The 16706-nt window shown below is 35.4% G+C and overlaps 1 protein-coding gene across 5 annotated transcripts in view; it reads right to left on the bottom strand.

Annotated features, from left to right (window-relative positions):
* The window catches only part of LOC116459280 (zinc-regulated GTPase metalloprotein activator 1C), a 47369-nt gene that overhangs the window by 15294 nt on the left and 15369 nt on the right, over positions 1–16706 (bottom strand). For 3 of the 5 annotated variants that reach the window (XM_032139639.2, XM_058431257.1, XM_032139641.2), the window contains 4 exons: positions 15028–15065; positions 9119–9165; positions 7349–7435; positions 4698–4742 (listed from right to left, as the gene is read on the bottom strand). In XM_032139639.2, coding sequence (XP_031995530.1) covers positions 4698–4742; positions 7349–7435; positions 9119–9165; positions 15028–15065 — 217 coding nt within the window. The remainder of the gene's footprint in view (positions 1–4697; positions 4743–7348; positions 7436–9118; positions 9166–15027; positions 15066–16706) is intronic. The other 2 variants (XM_032139640.2, XM_032139642.2) reach the window with 1 other exon arrangement.

The raw sequence follows: 16706 nt of genomic DNA, 5'->3' as shown, positions 1-16706 counted from the left end.
AGAAATTTTTGAATATCAGTTTACGCTAAAAGGCCAAAGTCTTAATATTAAACATATTTCCTTTTTCACCCCCCACCCCTCCCCCCACTACTGAGCATATTTATATTGACAGGTCACAAACGAGGGGCATGGGGGCTCCATTTTGGGAGGCCAAGGTGGGCGGATCACTTTGAGGCCAGGAGTTTGACACCAGCCTGGCCAATGTGGCGAAACCGTCTCTACTAAAAATACAAAAATTAGCTGGGTGTGGTGGCGCACACCTGTAATCCCAGCTACTCGGAGGGTGAAGCAGGAGAATCGCTTGAACCCAGGAGGCAGAGGTTTCAGCGAGCCGAGATCGCACCACCGCACTCCAGCTTAGGGGACAGAGTGAGATTCTGTCTCAAACCAGAGTGAGATTCTGTCTCAAAAAGATAAAAATAAATAAAAATAAAAATAAAAATAAACCAAATGAATGAAGTTTCTCTCCAAGTTTGTCATCTTCATCTTAGGAAACAGCTTAAAGTTTAATAAAGTTTACACATGCCAATTTTGTGAATATCAAATTCAACAGTTTGGAAACACAAGCTTCTAAATAAACTGTTTCACTGTGACAGTGTCCTTGAGAATACATGTCACCCAGAGGTAATTCTGCTTTATACTCAGATTCTTTCCATACTTCCAAAAAAGGATCAATAATAGACCTGTACAACAAATTACACTCTTTTACAGAAAATAATAAAATATCCAACTCTCTCACCAAATTTTCAATAAAGAGGAAAAGTGTAAGCTTCCAGATGAAAGTTTCTATAGCTTTCCCTAAATTTAGTACCACCATGAAAAAGAAATTCTTCACTCATTCAAGGCTTATGACTAGAAAACTAATTTCCATGGCATCAAATCAATTTCCTCCTTTGGAGATAAAACCATGAGATCTTTCCCAAAGCATTAAAATCGCCAAGAAAAAAAAAAAAAAGACCATTACCAGCATTTTAAAACTAAGAGAATGAAGTAAACAAAAAAGGGAAAGAAAAAGCTTCAAAAGTTCATTTTTTTCCTAATTTCTTGAACTCTCTATTCCAGAAGTACCTAATGTTTTTCCTAAAAGAGAGGCTTTCAATTTTCCCTATGTCTAAAGGCTGCTTTAAGCAGCCTAAGACCAAGGACAGTAGAGTGAAAACGAAGAGGGTTTTGGCTCTCCAAGGTGGGGCTGGAATCGCAGCTACCGCTTAGGGATATTTTCCAATGGTCATCTCTTCAAACTCCAGTGAGTCTCACAAACAGGGTGCACCAGCCAATCCAAGTATCCAGTATCTACAATGCAAACTGTAGATACTATCCAAATTGACAGCAGACAGCTCAGTAAATAGCTGAGCAAACTGCAATGATAGCTCCGTCTTGAACTATGGAAATAAATTTCCAAATGCCTTCCCCAGTGGCACTTCAAACTCAAAAATGTTTACAAAACTAATCGCATTTTCCAAACCTACTTCCACCACTACCCGACCTGTTGCTCCTCCTTCCTGTACTTCCTATACCTCAGAGATTAGCCCCACATTGAATCTACCTCCCAAGAGTCATGTTGCTTTTAAAATCCTTCACTAACTCCTTGCTCCCTAGAGAAGAAAATCCAAACTATGTATCATGGCATTCAAGACCCTTTGTGGTAAGTTCTCTATCTCTTCAGTCATACCACTTTTCTGTGCTACATAATACCAAGTTTTCTAACCATTCTAAAATATTCAAAGGTCCCTGGAATACAAAATCTTCCTTATACCTGGAAAGTTATCCCTACGCTAGTCCATCTGTAAACGCCTTATTCATTCTTTAAGACTCAGGTCAATGACTGCCTTCTCGGTCAATATTTTCCTCACTCTTTTTCAAGAAAAGTTGAGTAATCATTCCCTCTATGTTCCTATTATTATAGAACTCTGTGCTTTTAAAATTCTTCTATTAATATTAATATCTAATATGTTGCCTCTTTGTTTGTTTGCTTCTCTGTTTCTGCCCAATGACTGATCTCCCTAAAGGCAGAGTTTTTGCCTTATCCATTGCTTACATAGTCCTTAAAATGCTATGAAATGCATAGCAGGCAGTTTGTCAAATTAATCTAACATTACTGACCAGCTGTGTTTTGGTTTTCCTCTGTTCAGCCCACTTACATTTCTAAAAATTAAGAAAAAGTCTAGAGAAGATTAAAATGACACATCTTCTAATCTTTTACTCCTACTTCTGAAATCTATGTGGTTCACTAGTACTTAAATTTGCTACAAAATCAACTTAAGTCTTACCATTAAGATGATGCTACACACTATTCCTTTTCCTTACTCTTAACTACCCAAGGTGAGCCTTTTTCTACACATGCTTATAGCAGTTTATTGTCAGTACTTGTCAGGTACAAAATGGTAAAAAATTTTTTAAAAACAAACAATAAAACAAAACTTCTGTAAGAGTGACTTTGACTATTTTGTTAACCAAATCTCCGGTTTTTTTGTTTTTTTGTTTTTCTTTTTTTGAGACAGAGTCTCGCTCTGTCGCCCAGGCTGGAGTGCAGTGGTGCGATCTCAGCTCACGGCAAGCTCCGCCCGCCAGGTTCACGCCATTTTCCTGCCTCAGCCTCCCGAGTAGCTGAGACTACAGGCGCCCACCACCAGGCCCGCCTAATTTTTTCTATTTTTAGTAGAGACGGGGTTTCACAGTGTTAGCCAGGATGCTCTCCATCTCCTGACGTCGTGATCCGCCCACCTCGGCCTCCCAAAGTGCTGGGATTACAGGCGTGAGCCACCGCGCCCAGCCCAAATCTCCAGTTTCTAAACTGATAAGCTCAAGTTGCTACACCTCAAGGAATTTGACAGAATATTTAATGTAAGATTCAGGACCCAATAGTAAGAATTCTACTCAGGACATCTGATCTTCATTGAAAAGGATTCTAATCCAACTTCAGTCCTCATAGCAAGGAAGTACTATTTCAGAAAGTCCCTAGATTCTCAGATGCATTGGCAAGCACCATACACTGAAGAATTCACAGAAGAAGATTTTAGTCACTTGCTCACTCATCCACTTGAAGTAAGAAAAATCAATCACTGCATGTTTATTGTTCTATAATAAAGCAAATGTTAGAAATAAAAAGTTAGAAATGTCAAACACACTAACTTGTTACATAATAAACTAATCAAGACGCAACTTTTATTCAGGACATGGATATCTCCAAAATGAAAACAAGAGAAGAGAATTGACTTAAAATGTTTATAAATACAAATATTACAACAGAACCAAAGCTATTTATAAGCATTATTTTTAAAAGCTTGTTTAAGTATTATGCACTTGTCTGTGTGACATTTTGTAAAGAGGAGAAAAATTAAGGAGAAAGGAATTGTAGAAAACTAACAGGAAGAGGACAGATACTGAGGAATGGCTCATGGTATAAGTGAGATTATCAGAGACTTTCTACAATGGAAATTGAAATGCAGGGAGCACATTTGGTGTATGGTTGTAGAGGACTTACACTAAGGGCATTCTTCTGCTACCTCTGCCAGCAGATGAGTGGCTCCTGAGAATGCATATCAAATTAATTCCCCAGCTGTTCACATGCATATAAGCAGCTGCTGCTGTTACTGCCTAACACTTACGGCAGTCTGTCAGCACCTCTAATCTCTGCCATAGCAGACAAGCCACTCACCTAAGGCCTCTGCTGTACTTCCAAAGAAAGAATTTCTCAAGTAGAGACTGAGTGGAACTAGACTGCCAGCTGTGAGCCTCAGAGGTCCTAGCTGCCTGTTGCTGAGTCTATCAGGTGCTGAGCCTTTCTCACCAAAAAAAAAAAAAAAAAAAAATGAGCTTAATAAAATAACCCTGCACAAAAATTTTCTGAAATTAAGATAACATTCAATGGAAAACAGAATTTAATCTACAGAAATATACTTCACAGATGTTTTAGGAACAGAACCTTGAGAAAATGAAAGTAAAAATTTAATAAAAGAATTTGTCGGCCGGGTGCGGTGGCTCACGCTTGTAATCCCAGCACTTTGGGAGGCCGAGGCGGGCGGATCACGAGGACAGGAGATCGAGACCACGGTGAAACCCCGTCTCTACTAAAAATACAAAAAAATTAGCCGGGCGTGGTGGCGGGCGCCTGTGGTCCCAGGTACTCGGAGAGGCTGAGGCAGGAGAATGGCGTGAACCCGCGAGGCGGAGCTTGCCGTGAGCCGAGATTGCGCCACTGCACTCCAGCCTGGGTGCCTGGGTGACAGAGAGAGACTCTGTCTCAAAAAAAAAAAAAAAAAAGAATTTGTCAGGAACTTCAAGGTAAAGACTCCATGTATTTTTTGGCAACTATGAAACACTAAGAACCCTTTTTAAATATTAAAAAGCCATTTAAACACTTCAAATTAAGATTCTTCAATATACTTCTTCAGATTTCTGTACTGAGTTATCCTCTCGAGTGTTTGGAAGTCTTTTCTTCCTCATTAAGCAAACACTTACATAGTGTTACCATGGCTTTGTAATCTTAGTTTTAAAGACAGGCAAATGTACTAGCCAAATATGCCAAACTAACTTATTAAGAGCATTCCAAACAACATTTTGGATCCAATTCTTTTTAAATGCACTTACATCTTTCTTATATTAGAATCAAGCATATTTGTCAATTACTTAATGTTTATTATTAATAACTAAAATGATTTGTTGTTAGTATATTAGGAATAGCTTTTTTAAAGTACCTTGATCTTTGTGTTTCTAAGATTTGTCCTAGTCCATTTATGGATCTGAAATAAAAAATAAATGAGGAAGACAAACTTTAAAAGTAAAAATTAACTTTTTAAAAAAGTATACAAAGTACATTGTTTCTAAAACAGGAAATAAGCATACACAAATACATCTGGAACCAGAAAAAAATTAAAAACAGAAAAACAAAACTTGCTTTAAAAACTAATTATGATTTTCCTTCAAACAATAAATCACATATATTCCACTCGTACATCAATAAAACATATATGCAAAACTTCGCACAACTGTCAGATTAAGGGCTACTTTGTGGTTAATAAAAAGACGCTTCACTTTAGAAAAAATCATTCATAAATAGTCAGTTATCTTAGGGTTCTTAAAAATGAGTAGATACTCAAAATTTTTACGGTGGTCACTTTTTTCGTCAGGCATACATGGCAGAAATGGCTATATACACACTAAAAATAAAAACCTAGTCGTAAGTGGCTTTGTCCCCAGCCTGTCCTTAGTATTCACAGTAATTCTAAGTCACACATCCCAGGTTCCCTTATAGAATAACCTCTTCAGTTCCCTAATTAGGCTCTCTGCCCGTTATGCCTGTTCTCCCTCTTTTGATACTATAGAATATGGCTTTGTATGGCACCAAAAAGTACCCGTTAAATTCTTTTCAACACACTGTACACCTCATCTATTTATCTTTTCCATTGCCTATCATCAATCATCAATTCTCTATCATGAATTCAATTGTCTATAGGGTTACTTACCCCAGATTCTTGCTACTTATTCAAGTTTGTTCTCATGGGTAAGGCTTCCCACATATAATGATTCTGAGGCAAGTCTCTCCACTATTTTACAAAATTCTTAATCTTCTTTTTTGAATACACTCTAGTCTGATGGCTATTTCCTCTCAAACATGTTTACCTTTTTTCAACTCCCCAAATATGATTCTGAGTCAGTCACAAGTCTGATATAAAGGGAGGGTAAAAGCCAAAAGGGTGTGTGATTCATCAAATTGCTTCTTCCAAATTCATTTCTAGTACTGTTAACAAGCTGGCTAATAGTCAATATTGTCAGGGTCAAGAGATTTAGCTTAGGTCTCTATAAGGATATAAAAGTCAAGTAATAATTATCATTCCTTTTATGCCAAAAACGTTTGCTAAATAGATTGTGTTCTTCTTAGCAATCACAATGGTGCACAAGATTTTCGAAGAGAAACAAGATCAGAAGACCAGTGTCAAAAAATGTAAAAGCAATCTTCATTCATCACTTTCACCTTTTCAAAATCAGCCATCTTTTTCTTTCTTCCCTTTTTTTACTATACCTTGAACTTACTATGTAAGCTAAGAAAAAAATTACATGATAATAGCTAACAGAGCACTTACTATGTGTCAGCACTGTGCAAAGTTTACCAACATTGTCTCATGTAATACTCAAAGCAAACTTATGATAGGCATTATGCCTTTTACAGAGGAGGCTTTAAAAGGGTAAATAAGCTCCCTAAGAAGACAATGAGAAACAGACCAAGGATTAGAACCCAAGCAGATTCCAAGGTCCATGATCTTCAACACTATGCAACAATACCTACCCTCCACATGGAGACATTATATTTTTTATAGTAAAGTTTAAGGACATTACTATTAAAATAAGATGAAATATGTGGAAAAAATACGAATTTTTTTCTTCCACCATCATTAATCATAATCTTCTAATGAGCCTTACCTTTACTGATTCAATTTATAATATATACTATATGAACTGAGATGACAGATTCAAAATCTAATGTCAGTAGAACTTATAAATACCAAGAATAGTAATTTTGAGACATCATGCTCAAAGCATTTTACACATTAAAGATAACCAACAATAATAGCTACCGAATGTCTCTCTGTATAGGGCTTTTATTAGTTCAGGTCTTACAAAATAATTCAAAACAAAGTCCCTGAACTATAACCTCATTTGAAAAGTCCATCTTTGTTTTCAAAAAGAATGGGAGTCTCCAGAACAGTCAGCAAAATGACTGTTAGCACATATTTGAGCATCATTCATATTGTCCTGATTGTCCTATGCTGATCAGCCTTGGCTATGGACAAAGAAGATATTAAAGCAAGCTGGAAGACAAGGCATGGTTGACAGTTAAGGAAGATGAAGTCAACGAGAGTTCAGGGAAAACTGAGACCACCTGAGTCAGGGAAGACTTCACATAGGAACGGGGGAGAGACAGAATAGGCTCTATAGAATAAATTAAAAAACAAAAACAAAAACAAGAAAGAATTCAGGGATTGGCAGAGTGAGAATACATTATGAGTAAAGACAGGAACTGGTAGGATGCATCCATGGGAAAGTGAATTAACCATCCTGGGTAAAGTTAGGGAAGATTGACATTAGGAAAGAGTTAAAGAGAAGACAGGAAAAGAAAGATGGAGTGAGAAGACCCTGAATATCAGTCTATTAACTGTGAACTATACTCTGCAAGCACTGGGGACCATTTATACAACAATTAGCCATCAACAATATATGTGATTCCCTAATGTTCTTGAAGCAGGTAAACCTTATACCTTAAGTTTCTACAGGGCAACAATCAGAGTAAAAAATATTCTGTGTATACGATATGGATCTGTAGGCACTTAACACACTTATCATTTTGTACCTAATTGTCGTTCTTAATTTCTTTACATCTTCTTCTGGAACCAAGTCTGTTTTATTGATGAGAATGATATCTGCCAAAGCAACTTGCCTAAAATAGCAAACAAAAAGAAATGTTAAGAAATTTAAAATAATATACACGCATGCAGATTAATACATCAAAAGAGAAATGTGAACAAATTAAAAATAAATAAAAACACCTCATGTAGATCAATACATCAGTTAAGAATTACATAGTGCTCTATAGGAGTGATTCCGTTTACTCCTAATCCGCTAATTTTTCAATGTGAATGATTTGTATTCATTACTATACAAGTTCAGATTTCATATTACCCATTCGCAAAGTATTTACTAAGTTCTCTTACTTGCTACTCTTGTGCTACAAAGATAAGTCTCAAAAAGTTTACAATCAAAAGGATGATTTTAAACTCATAATTTTCTTTGTGAAGAAAAGCATAAAATTCAGATATCCAATATGGTAAAAAGAAGAAGAGTTTACATACTAAAATACTGTAATATTTACCAAAATTTTCAAAGAAATATTCTATAAGTTCACTTAATACTAAAAACTGTATTAAACAGGTTTTTAAAAACTATACTTCAGAGCCGGGCATGGTAGAGCACACCTGTAGTCCTGGCTACTTAGGAGGCTGAGGAGGGAGGATCCCTTAAGCCCAGGAGTTCAAGTCCAACCTGGGCAACATAGCAAGACACCATTTCTTAAAAAAAAAAAAAAAAAGCTATGCTTCAGAAGATGTATCAGGATATTGCACAAATGTCTTCTTTATCACTATAAATATACTGCATATTATCGCTGTAAAGAATCCAGTTGACTGAATGCTAGATAACAAAGTAGATGATAATAATCAGAAGCTCTATTTTCTATTAACGGATAGTAAAACTGGAAATTCTTTCAATTTTCCTCAATTTTTCAGGGTCTTATGCTTTATCTCAAAGAATACAACTAAATTCTCAAAACTAAATTAACTTTAGTTCACTGAAAAAGCAGGCTTCAACAGTATATACATCACAAATCCAATTTTGCTATTTTCTATTTGGCTTCTTTATATTTTCTATAATAACCATATTTTCATAAGGAAAAAAGTTACAAATATACTTAAGTTCAGCCAGGCGCAGTGGATTCATGCCTACAATCCCAGCACTTTGGTAGGCCCAGGCAGGTGGATCACCTGAGGTCAGGAGTTCGAGACCAGCCTGATCAACATGGTGAAACCCCATCTCTACTAAAAAAAAAAAAAAAAATGCAAAAATTAGCTGGGCGTGGTGGCGGGTGCCTGTAATCCCAGCTACTTGGGAGGCTGAGGCAAGAGAATCGCTTGAACCTGGGATGCGGAGGTTGCAGTGAGCGAAGATCTGCTCCACTTTAGCTTGGGTGACAGAGTGAGATTCTGTCTCAAAAAAAAAAATAAATAATAAATAATAATAATTATATATATATATATATAAAATCTTCAATCCCAAAGAAATTGTGTAACAAGAAAATATTTTTAAATGTTAATATTTCCCGAGTTCCTCAAAATTACAGAACTCCTGTGTTCAGCATTCACTTTATGCCACGACAAAAATGACTTTAAGTAAAAATTTAGTTATCAGATCATTATAAATAGATAGCAATAATTCAACTATGGGAAAAAAGAAAATACATTTTCCTTGACTATGTTTTAAAATTTCTTAGTCTGTTTTTGGTTTTCATCTTAGTGATTTTTCTCTTTACAATTAGCCAGCAATCAATATATACTTTAAATATGAATACCTAGTAGCTTCATTGATAAGGCCATCAGGTTTCTCTTCTGTTAACTGCTAAAAAAACAAAAGTTTGAATAAAGTTACTATAATACAATAAAAATCTAATGTCAACACAAAAGATTTTACTTTAGAGATATCTTCTTGCATCTAATAAAAACTTCAACATGTTCTGTTACTGAGTACACGAATTCAAAACTAACTTTTCTAGCTGAAAGCATTTTTCTTCCCCATTTGCAATTTTTTCTACAAGTGAATCTATGGGGCTTTATAGGGGGAGGAAGAGGGCTTAGGATTTCATACTCCTGACCTTTTCTTTTACTTAAAAGGAAAACCCCTTTGATTCACATGTCATAAAAACATAGAAGATTACAGTTCAGATTTTAGGTATTTTCCTTCTTACAATACTGTTCTTGTTCTAAATATTCATTATTACTTATTTTAAAAAAAAGGATAACCACTGAAATATAGTTTCTTAGAATCTAATATACTTCCCTTCACACCAAAACCCCATATTAGAATTTAATATACTTCCCTACACCCCAGCCCACAATCATGCACGACGTGAACTCAGTACTAGGCCTTTCAAACACCCTAGAAACAAATCAGGGGTGGAAAGCGTGATTCTAGCCTAAAAGCAGTTTATCGTTTAGAAACCCACACTTGCTAAGCTGGCCTCTCAGTGCAACTGTTTATTTTACTGACCTCTCCAGAGTCAGGCTAACTCCAAAAAATATTTTGACACTGACTTAGGGCCCATGTGGTAGTTTTCATCTCTCTGGAGGCAAGGTTTTTTTTTTTGTTTTTTCTTTTTCCCCCTCATAATCCTGTTTACATCCCTAACGTCATCAACATCACAAGCTTCTTCTCTGGGAAATTACATTTTTACCCTCATTACCTCAAACCTCAATAGAGGTTCCCTGTCACAATAAAAAGCTGGCTACTGAGGTTTATAGGCAACTAGATTATAGTAATACTCTATATTTGAAGCCAACTTTACAAATGAATTAAATCTTTGAATCTAACTTTATAAATTATATACATTTTCTCATTTAGCTTTCATAACAATTATGGGAGACGGCTATTTTCATTTATAAAGGAAGAAACTAAATCTAACACCCTCATCATCACAGGATACTATCTTTTATATACAATCACAGGGACTATTTTTTTTTTAATTGAACACACACCCATCAAGTAAAATGAACATAATTTTAAAGTCTTTGTGAAACCTTTTTTGCCACATAAAATCAGTCTGTGTACAATGCTACACAAATGTTAATAATCATATATCAGAGCCAAGCCAGTTTCATAATTCATGGGGAGATGATCATTAGGAGTATCTGAATAGTTTGGAACCTCAGAGCAAGCAGGTAATAATTTTATTTAACAAGCTTGATTAGGTCTACAGAAGAAACATTTTTTCCTTCTAAAAGTTCAACAAATTCTATTTTGAGGAAAACAAAACTGAAATAAAATCATGGCAATGATACTTCTACTTCAGGCAAAATCTTGTTCAATTCAACTGCAGACCCACTCTGCAATTACGGAAGTCACAGAACTTGGCAAGTATTGTATCAAAAATCATTCCATGCCAAAAGACCAAGTTTAATATTTTTTTTCATAATTCATCTTGGCCTGAGGCTACAACAAGTCCTATTGTTATATACTCTGCCTCTAGAGAATGAGGCTGCTACAGACCTTGGAATGGTGCCTGGCACACAGGCTCAACAAATATTTGTTGAATGAATTGTAGTTAACACCCCCTGTTGTGGGGATACATAAAAGATGTTACATGAAAAATGCCATCTAACATGCAGCAACAAATCTCTTCCCATCAAGCAGTAAATCTACTTAACAATGATATAGTTTTGGCAAGGCATCTGCCTCTGAATGATCCTACAGTACTGAAAATTCTTTTTAAACTGAAATATTTTCCAAGATATTATATTATTGATCTTATGGAAGCTTTTTTAACGTATGAAATTGGGGCTATTTGGCTATGAGTTTGTGAGGCATAAAAATGATATGACAGAAGAATTACAGATTTGTTTTTGCATTTCCATGCCTAAATGTAACTAATAAAATGGTAGTTTCACATGGTAATGTGCAATGTTTTAAATGCATTTACCTCTCCAAAATATTAGAATTCTTCACTCAAAGCTAACAGTGGTAGACTAACGTTTTACTACTTCCAGGCAGTCAGAAAGTATCAAATATAAAAATAAATGAAAATCACCCCAAATGAGAGCCTGCCAATATTTGCAGCTGTATTAAAATTCTATGTAATCATATACAATTATAGCGGAAGAAATAAATGTCCTCTTCTACGCACATAGGAAAGCTATACAAACATTTAAAAAAATAAGTGCATACTAACATTTATTTTCTTTAGACATCAGCCCTGCATTTCCCTCATGTGACTTCCTACCTTCCGAAGTCAAACTCTGCAAAAAGTATAAAATCAATGTCTTCTATTCAAAAGAACATTCTCCAATAATACATTATATACCATTTGGTCATTAAGTCAGATGACTTTCATTTATAAAATAAAACAAAATGGAAATTTTGGCATTCTATTCCACCTGTATAAGTAAGTGAAGAAAAAATTTTCGCAAAATATTTTTTAAATATTTTATATTACATAGATGTCCAAAGTATTCCTTATCTCTGCTTAACAACTATGGCTTTTGCTTATGTATCAAAAAAGACAAAAATAATTTTGGTACTAATTAATCTAACATATTCAAAAGGCTAAGGTTCAAAACTCCAATGTAACTTACCACAAGAAACAAAGGAAATTAAAGGGGAGTGGTGTGAGATGTTGGTCAAAGAATACAAAGTCATGGAGAACTAATCACAGCATGATGACTGTAGTTAATTCTATTGTATACTTGAAATCTGCTAAAACATAGATCTTAATTGTTCTTACCACCCCCTCTCAAAAAAATAACAATGTGAGGTGATGGATATGTTAATTAGCTCCATTGTTTTATAATGTAATTCACACATTGTATACCTTAAATATATACAATTTTTACTTGTCAATTATACCTCAATAAAGCTGGGGGGGTTAGGGAGAGAAACAAAGGAACTCTGAAATAACACCACTGTAGACCTAACTTCATGAAAGGCTATAGGGTGTCCTCTTCTGCAGAAATAAAGAAAGAAGCTGGACCGAAAAAAGAGAAAGAAAGAAAAGAAAAAACTGTCTTAAAACTCACTGCCTATGAAAGAACACTGCTATTGACCAGAGTGGAAATAAATCTAGTGTCAAAGATGTCTGGTGTCATTTTTAAAAAGCAGCAGCAGGAACTATTTCTTTCAAATGGATTGGTTACAGACCTAACACTATTTTAGCTTTTAAAAAATTATTGCTTAATGTCAGTCTATTTATTGTTCTGGCCTTTTCCAAGCCAACTGTTTTCTGACTGAATTGTTTCAACAGATTGTGCAATACAACAGAGGAACCAAGAAGAAACCTCTCACTTGACCTTCTCTGGTTAACTTCATTCATTGCTTCTATTGCATTAAATGTTGTCACATTTGTAGAACTGAAAAGAACAATGTCAGTAGCCCGGGTGTCAAGTCCTGAGAATAGAGAACTGTCATTTTAAGTTGTCCAATTCTTTGCGTATGATTAAAAAATGAATATTTCAGATCAATGGGTGACAATCCCATTAGAGTGATACCCCATGATATCAATTACCACTTCAGTTTCAATTTAGCTGCCTGGCCACAGGGTACCATTTCTCAGCTTTACTTGTGATGGGCTGGCTCTGTGAAGCATGACATTCTTAAATTGCTGCCTATTATCCAAGTGTCATTACTTGTACTGCCTCAGAATTCTCTGAATCACAAGCAGCTATTGAGGTCAAGCTTTGCAACCAGAGGAATTGGACAAGTTGCAAAATTATTTATATCAAGGTAAAGTTATTTATCTGGCATCCGACTTAGAAAATCTAAAGTTTCCATTATCCTGACAGTGTGTCAGTTTTGTGTAGGTATATTGATTTAATAATTTAAGGGGTTTTATCAAGGTGGCAGGAGGTTAAACGTTTACTGTGTTTGCACTATTCAGAATGCTGCTTTGTTTTTTGGCCTCTATCATGCTGATAATAGATTCTATTTAATTCTTCTCCATACCTAACTATACATATAAAATTATTCCTATAATCATAAAATACATAAACAGTTTGACTTTCAGCAAGGCATTTTAAGTCTATCAAAATAAAAAAAAAACAAAATGTCTTAGCAGTTATCTGTCACATAGGTATATCAAATTTTGTAATAAATTTATGGAACAGATAGATTCAAACATGCCTATAATAAACATGCAAAATGAATAATTTGGGGCTTTTGTGCTACCTCCATAAGCATTTCGCAAGAAATATGATTTCCAACAGTCACTGGAATTTTTCTGAGTGAAACTGTAATATTGTTTTTGGGATCATTCTTTGACTCTTAAATTATATTCATAAATTCATAAATTGAGATTTTAAACTCTAAAAAAGGAGTTCTCTTCCAAACTTTTCAAATTAGGGCACTCTATCAACGAGGGAGAGAAGGCCCAGTGAAGAGGCATTGGTAGCTATTTGACAAACCTGACATATCCCCTTAGAGCATAATTTCAGCAAAGATTTGGGGGAAAAAAAGCAAACTTAAACATTAACGAGTTCAGGCCGGGCGTGGTGGCTCATGCCTGTAATCCTAGCACTGTGGGAGGCCGAGGCGGGTGGATCACTTGAGGTCAGGAGTTCATGACCAGGCTGGTCAACATGGTAAAATCCCATCTCTACCAAAAATACAAAATTAGCTGGGCATGGTAGCATGGACCTGTAATCCCAGATACTCAGGAGGCTGAGACAAGGGAATCGCTTGAACCTGGGAGGTGGAGGTTGCAGTGAGCCAAGATTGTGCCACTGCACTCCAGCCTGGGCAACAGAGTGAGACTCTGTCTCAAAAAAAAAAAAAAAAAATTAACACATTCAGATATGAGGTTGGATACAAAACAGACACTAATTTTTTAAACACTGAATTTAAACTTTTAAGAAATTACCGCTTTGGGCCGTATCCATATGCTCAGATTGGGACCGGGTCAGTGGGTGGGATAATTTCATTCTCTTCTGCCTTTAGCGGTATCTCACTTGGGAAGTTGAGAAACATCATTTTACTGTATGTAACAACATACTTCTAAAGATCTTACTAAATGCATTTTATAAATTCAACCTCATTTAAATGCATTTTAGGACCTTAGAAGTTAACAAAAACATTCATAGCAGGATGTCTTTTACACTTCATCTTAGCCAAAAGACCAAGAAGCGATGCAAGATGCCTTTTAATGGAGAGAGTCTTCTTACTAATCCTATGTGTATATCCTGATTTTCTTCAATATGTATTTTTTAAATTTTAAGTTCCAGGGTACATGTTCAGGATGTGCAGGTTTGTTACATAGGTAAACGTGTGCCATAGTGGTTTGCTGCATGTATTAACCCATCACCTAGGTCTTCAATATTTTTTAAAAACTCATTTCCAGGGTTTAATAGCAACTTAACAAGAAAAATAAGATCTCAGATGCTTTATCAAGCTCAGTTTCTTCTATGGAACAGAAAAACTTACCAACATTGGGGTTGAATCCTTGTGAAGAGTTATACATACCAAACTTTATCCTAACCCCATACGCTTATTACAAATTACAATTCCAAATTTATCACCAAATCAAACTCAGAGTAATAAAAAAGAAATATTTAACACAAACTAATAATTAAAACACAAATTTCACCTATTGTTCAGGATATCTTTTTGAAAAAGGTTTTTGTTAAAGAAAATTTCAGATACAAACATAAAGAAAATTAAACATTCAATCCCCATATTCCCAGCTCTCAACAATGAGCCACTCACAGCAATCTTTCAACTTACTTTTAATCCATATTTTGAATCCACAATAGTTATGATACCTACAAAGGAAAAAACATTTTAATCACTTTTTAAAAAGAGTGTTTATTAAAATTTGTGCAACCATACTTCAGAATGAAAATTAAAACTAACCTATTTCAGTTCACAAATGCTACTCAATAAAACAATGTACTGTTTTTTTCTCTTGCCAGTGCTGCCATTTAATTAAATTCCAGTAATAAGTCAATGCATCTCCTGAGTGGCTACCACTATTTTAAGGCACTAGAGAAGATATAAAACAAATAAAAATTTTAAATTAAATGAGAAAATAAGATTTCCTTGGCACTGAAAAAGGTTACAATCCAAAATATAAGTCAAATTTCGTAACAGTCAAATGTGGTAAGTACATAAGACAGGTTATTTCTAGTTTATTTTCACATAATCAAAATCAAGACTTTTCTTAACATTTAAATTATTGCCTAAAGAATGAGACATCTTAGGATATCATTCCTAACATCTCTCACCAGACCCAAATCCAACTCATCAATGTTTTACAAAACATATGCCTAAGTTTCCAAACTACCAATTCATTTAGCAATCTCTGAATATATGCTGATAACAAAAGAATGAGTTTAATTAGGCCTGAGGAATTCAACCAGTTACACGCCACATATATTAGAGCTCAATGATAGGGCCCAGCTTAATAATTCTTAAATTTCTTAATGATTCTTACTTTTGAAAAAGTAAGAAAATTTCGACTGGTTTTTAAAAAGGTGAAAAAGGGAAAGAGAAAGGGAGAAAACATAGTTGCTTAACTAAGAAAGTTTCTAATATATTTTAAATGAAGGCGTATCATTTATAAGTTTATAAAGTAGACTGCCCAAAAGTGTTAAGGTAAATAAAGTAAGGGAGGAGTGTTTAATTCTTAGCTTCAAGAGAAAATAAAAGCAAACATATGATCCTCATATTGCCTGGCAGATTAAAATAAAAGGCTCTACCATTATGTTATGGGCATAAATCAAACAACAGAGGATACAGAAAACCTACAAAGCATTTTTTTTTTTTTTTTAAAGAAAACCTTAGTGGAAGCACTAAATTGGGAGTTGAGCGACATCGAGTTCCACCATTGTCTGGGGTTTTTTAATCTATATGAAGAAAGACTTCATCATTAAACTAAAGTGTGAAAAGAACAACAATGCAAGGAATTAAAGTTATAATATGAATGAACAACAATAAGCTTAACCATAAAGATTTTACTTAAAAACAAAAGAGGCAGGGTGTGGTGGCTCACACCTGTAATCCCAGCACTTTGGGAGGCCGAGGCTGGCGGATCACCTGAGGTCAGGAGTTCCAGACCAGTCAGGCCAACATGGCAAAACCCCGTCTCTACTAAAAATCCAAACATTAGCCAGGTACGATGGTGTACGCCTGTAGTCCCAGCTACTGGGGAGGCTGAGGCAGGAGAATCGCTTGAACCCAGGAGATAGAGGTTGCAGTGAGCCAAGATCATGCCACTGCACTGCAGTCTGGGCAACAAAGCGAGACTGTCTCAAAAAAAAAAAAAAACAAGAAAGATAAAAGGAAATTTTTTTTTTTTTTTTTTGAGACAGAGTCTCGCTGTCGCCCAGGCTGGAGTGCAGTGGCGCGATCTCGGCTCACTGCAGGCTCCGCCCCCCGGGGTTCACACCATTCTGCTGCCTCAG

This window comes from Hylobates moloch, unplaced genomic scaffold (assembly GCF_009828535.3).
Source record: "Hylobates moloch isolate HMO894 unplaced genomic scaffold, HMol_V3 SCAFFOLD_19, whole genome shotgun sequence".
Classification (NCBI taxonomy): Eukaryota; Metazoa; Chordata; class Mammalia; order Primates; family Hylobatidae; genus Hylobates; species Hylobates moloch.
The sequence above is the reverse complement of the archived record's forward strand: the minus strand, read 5'-3'. Positions and strand labels throughout refer to the sequence as shown.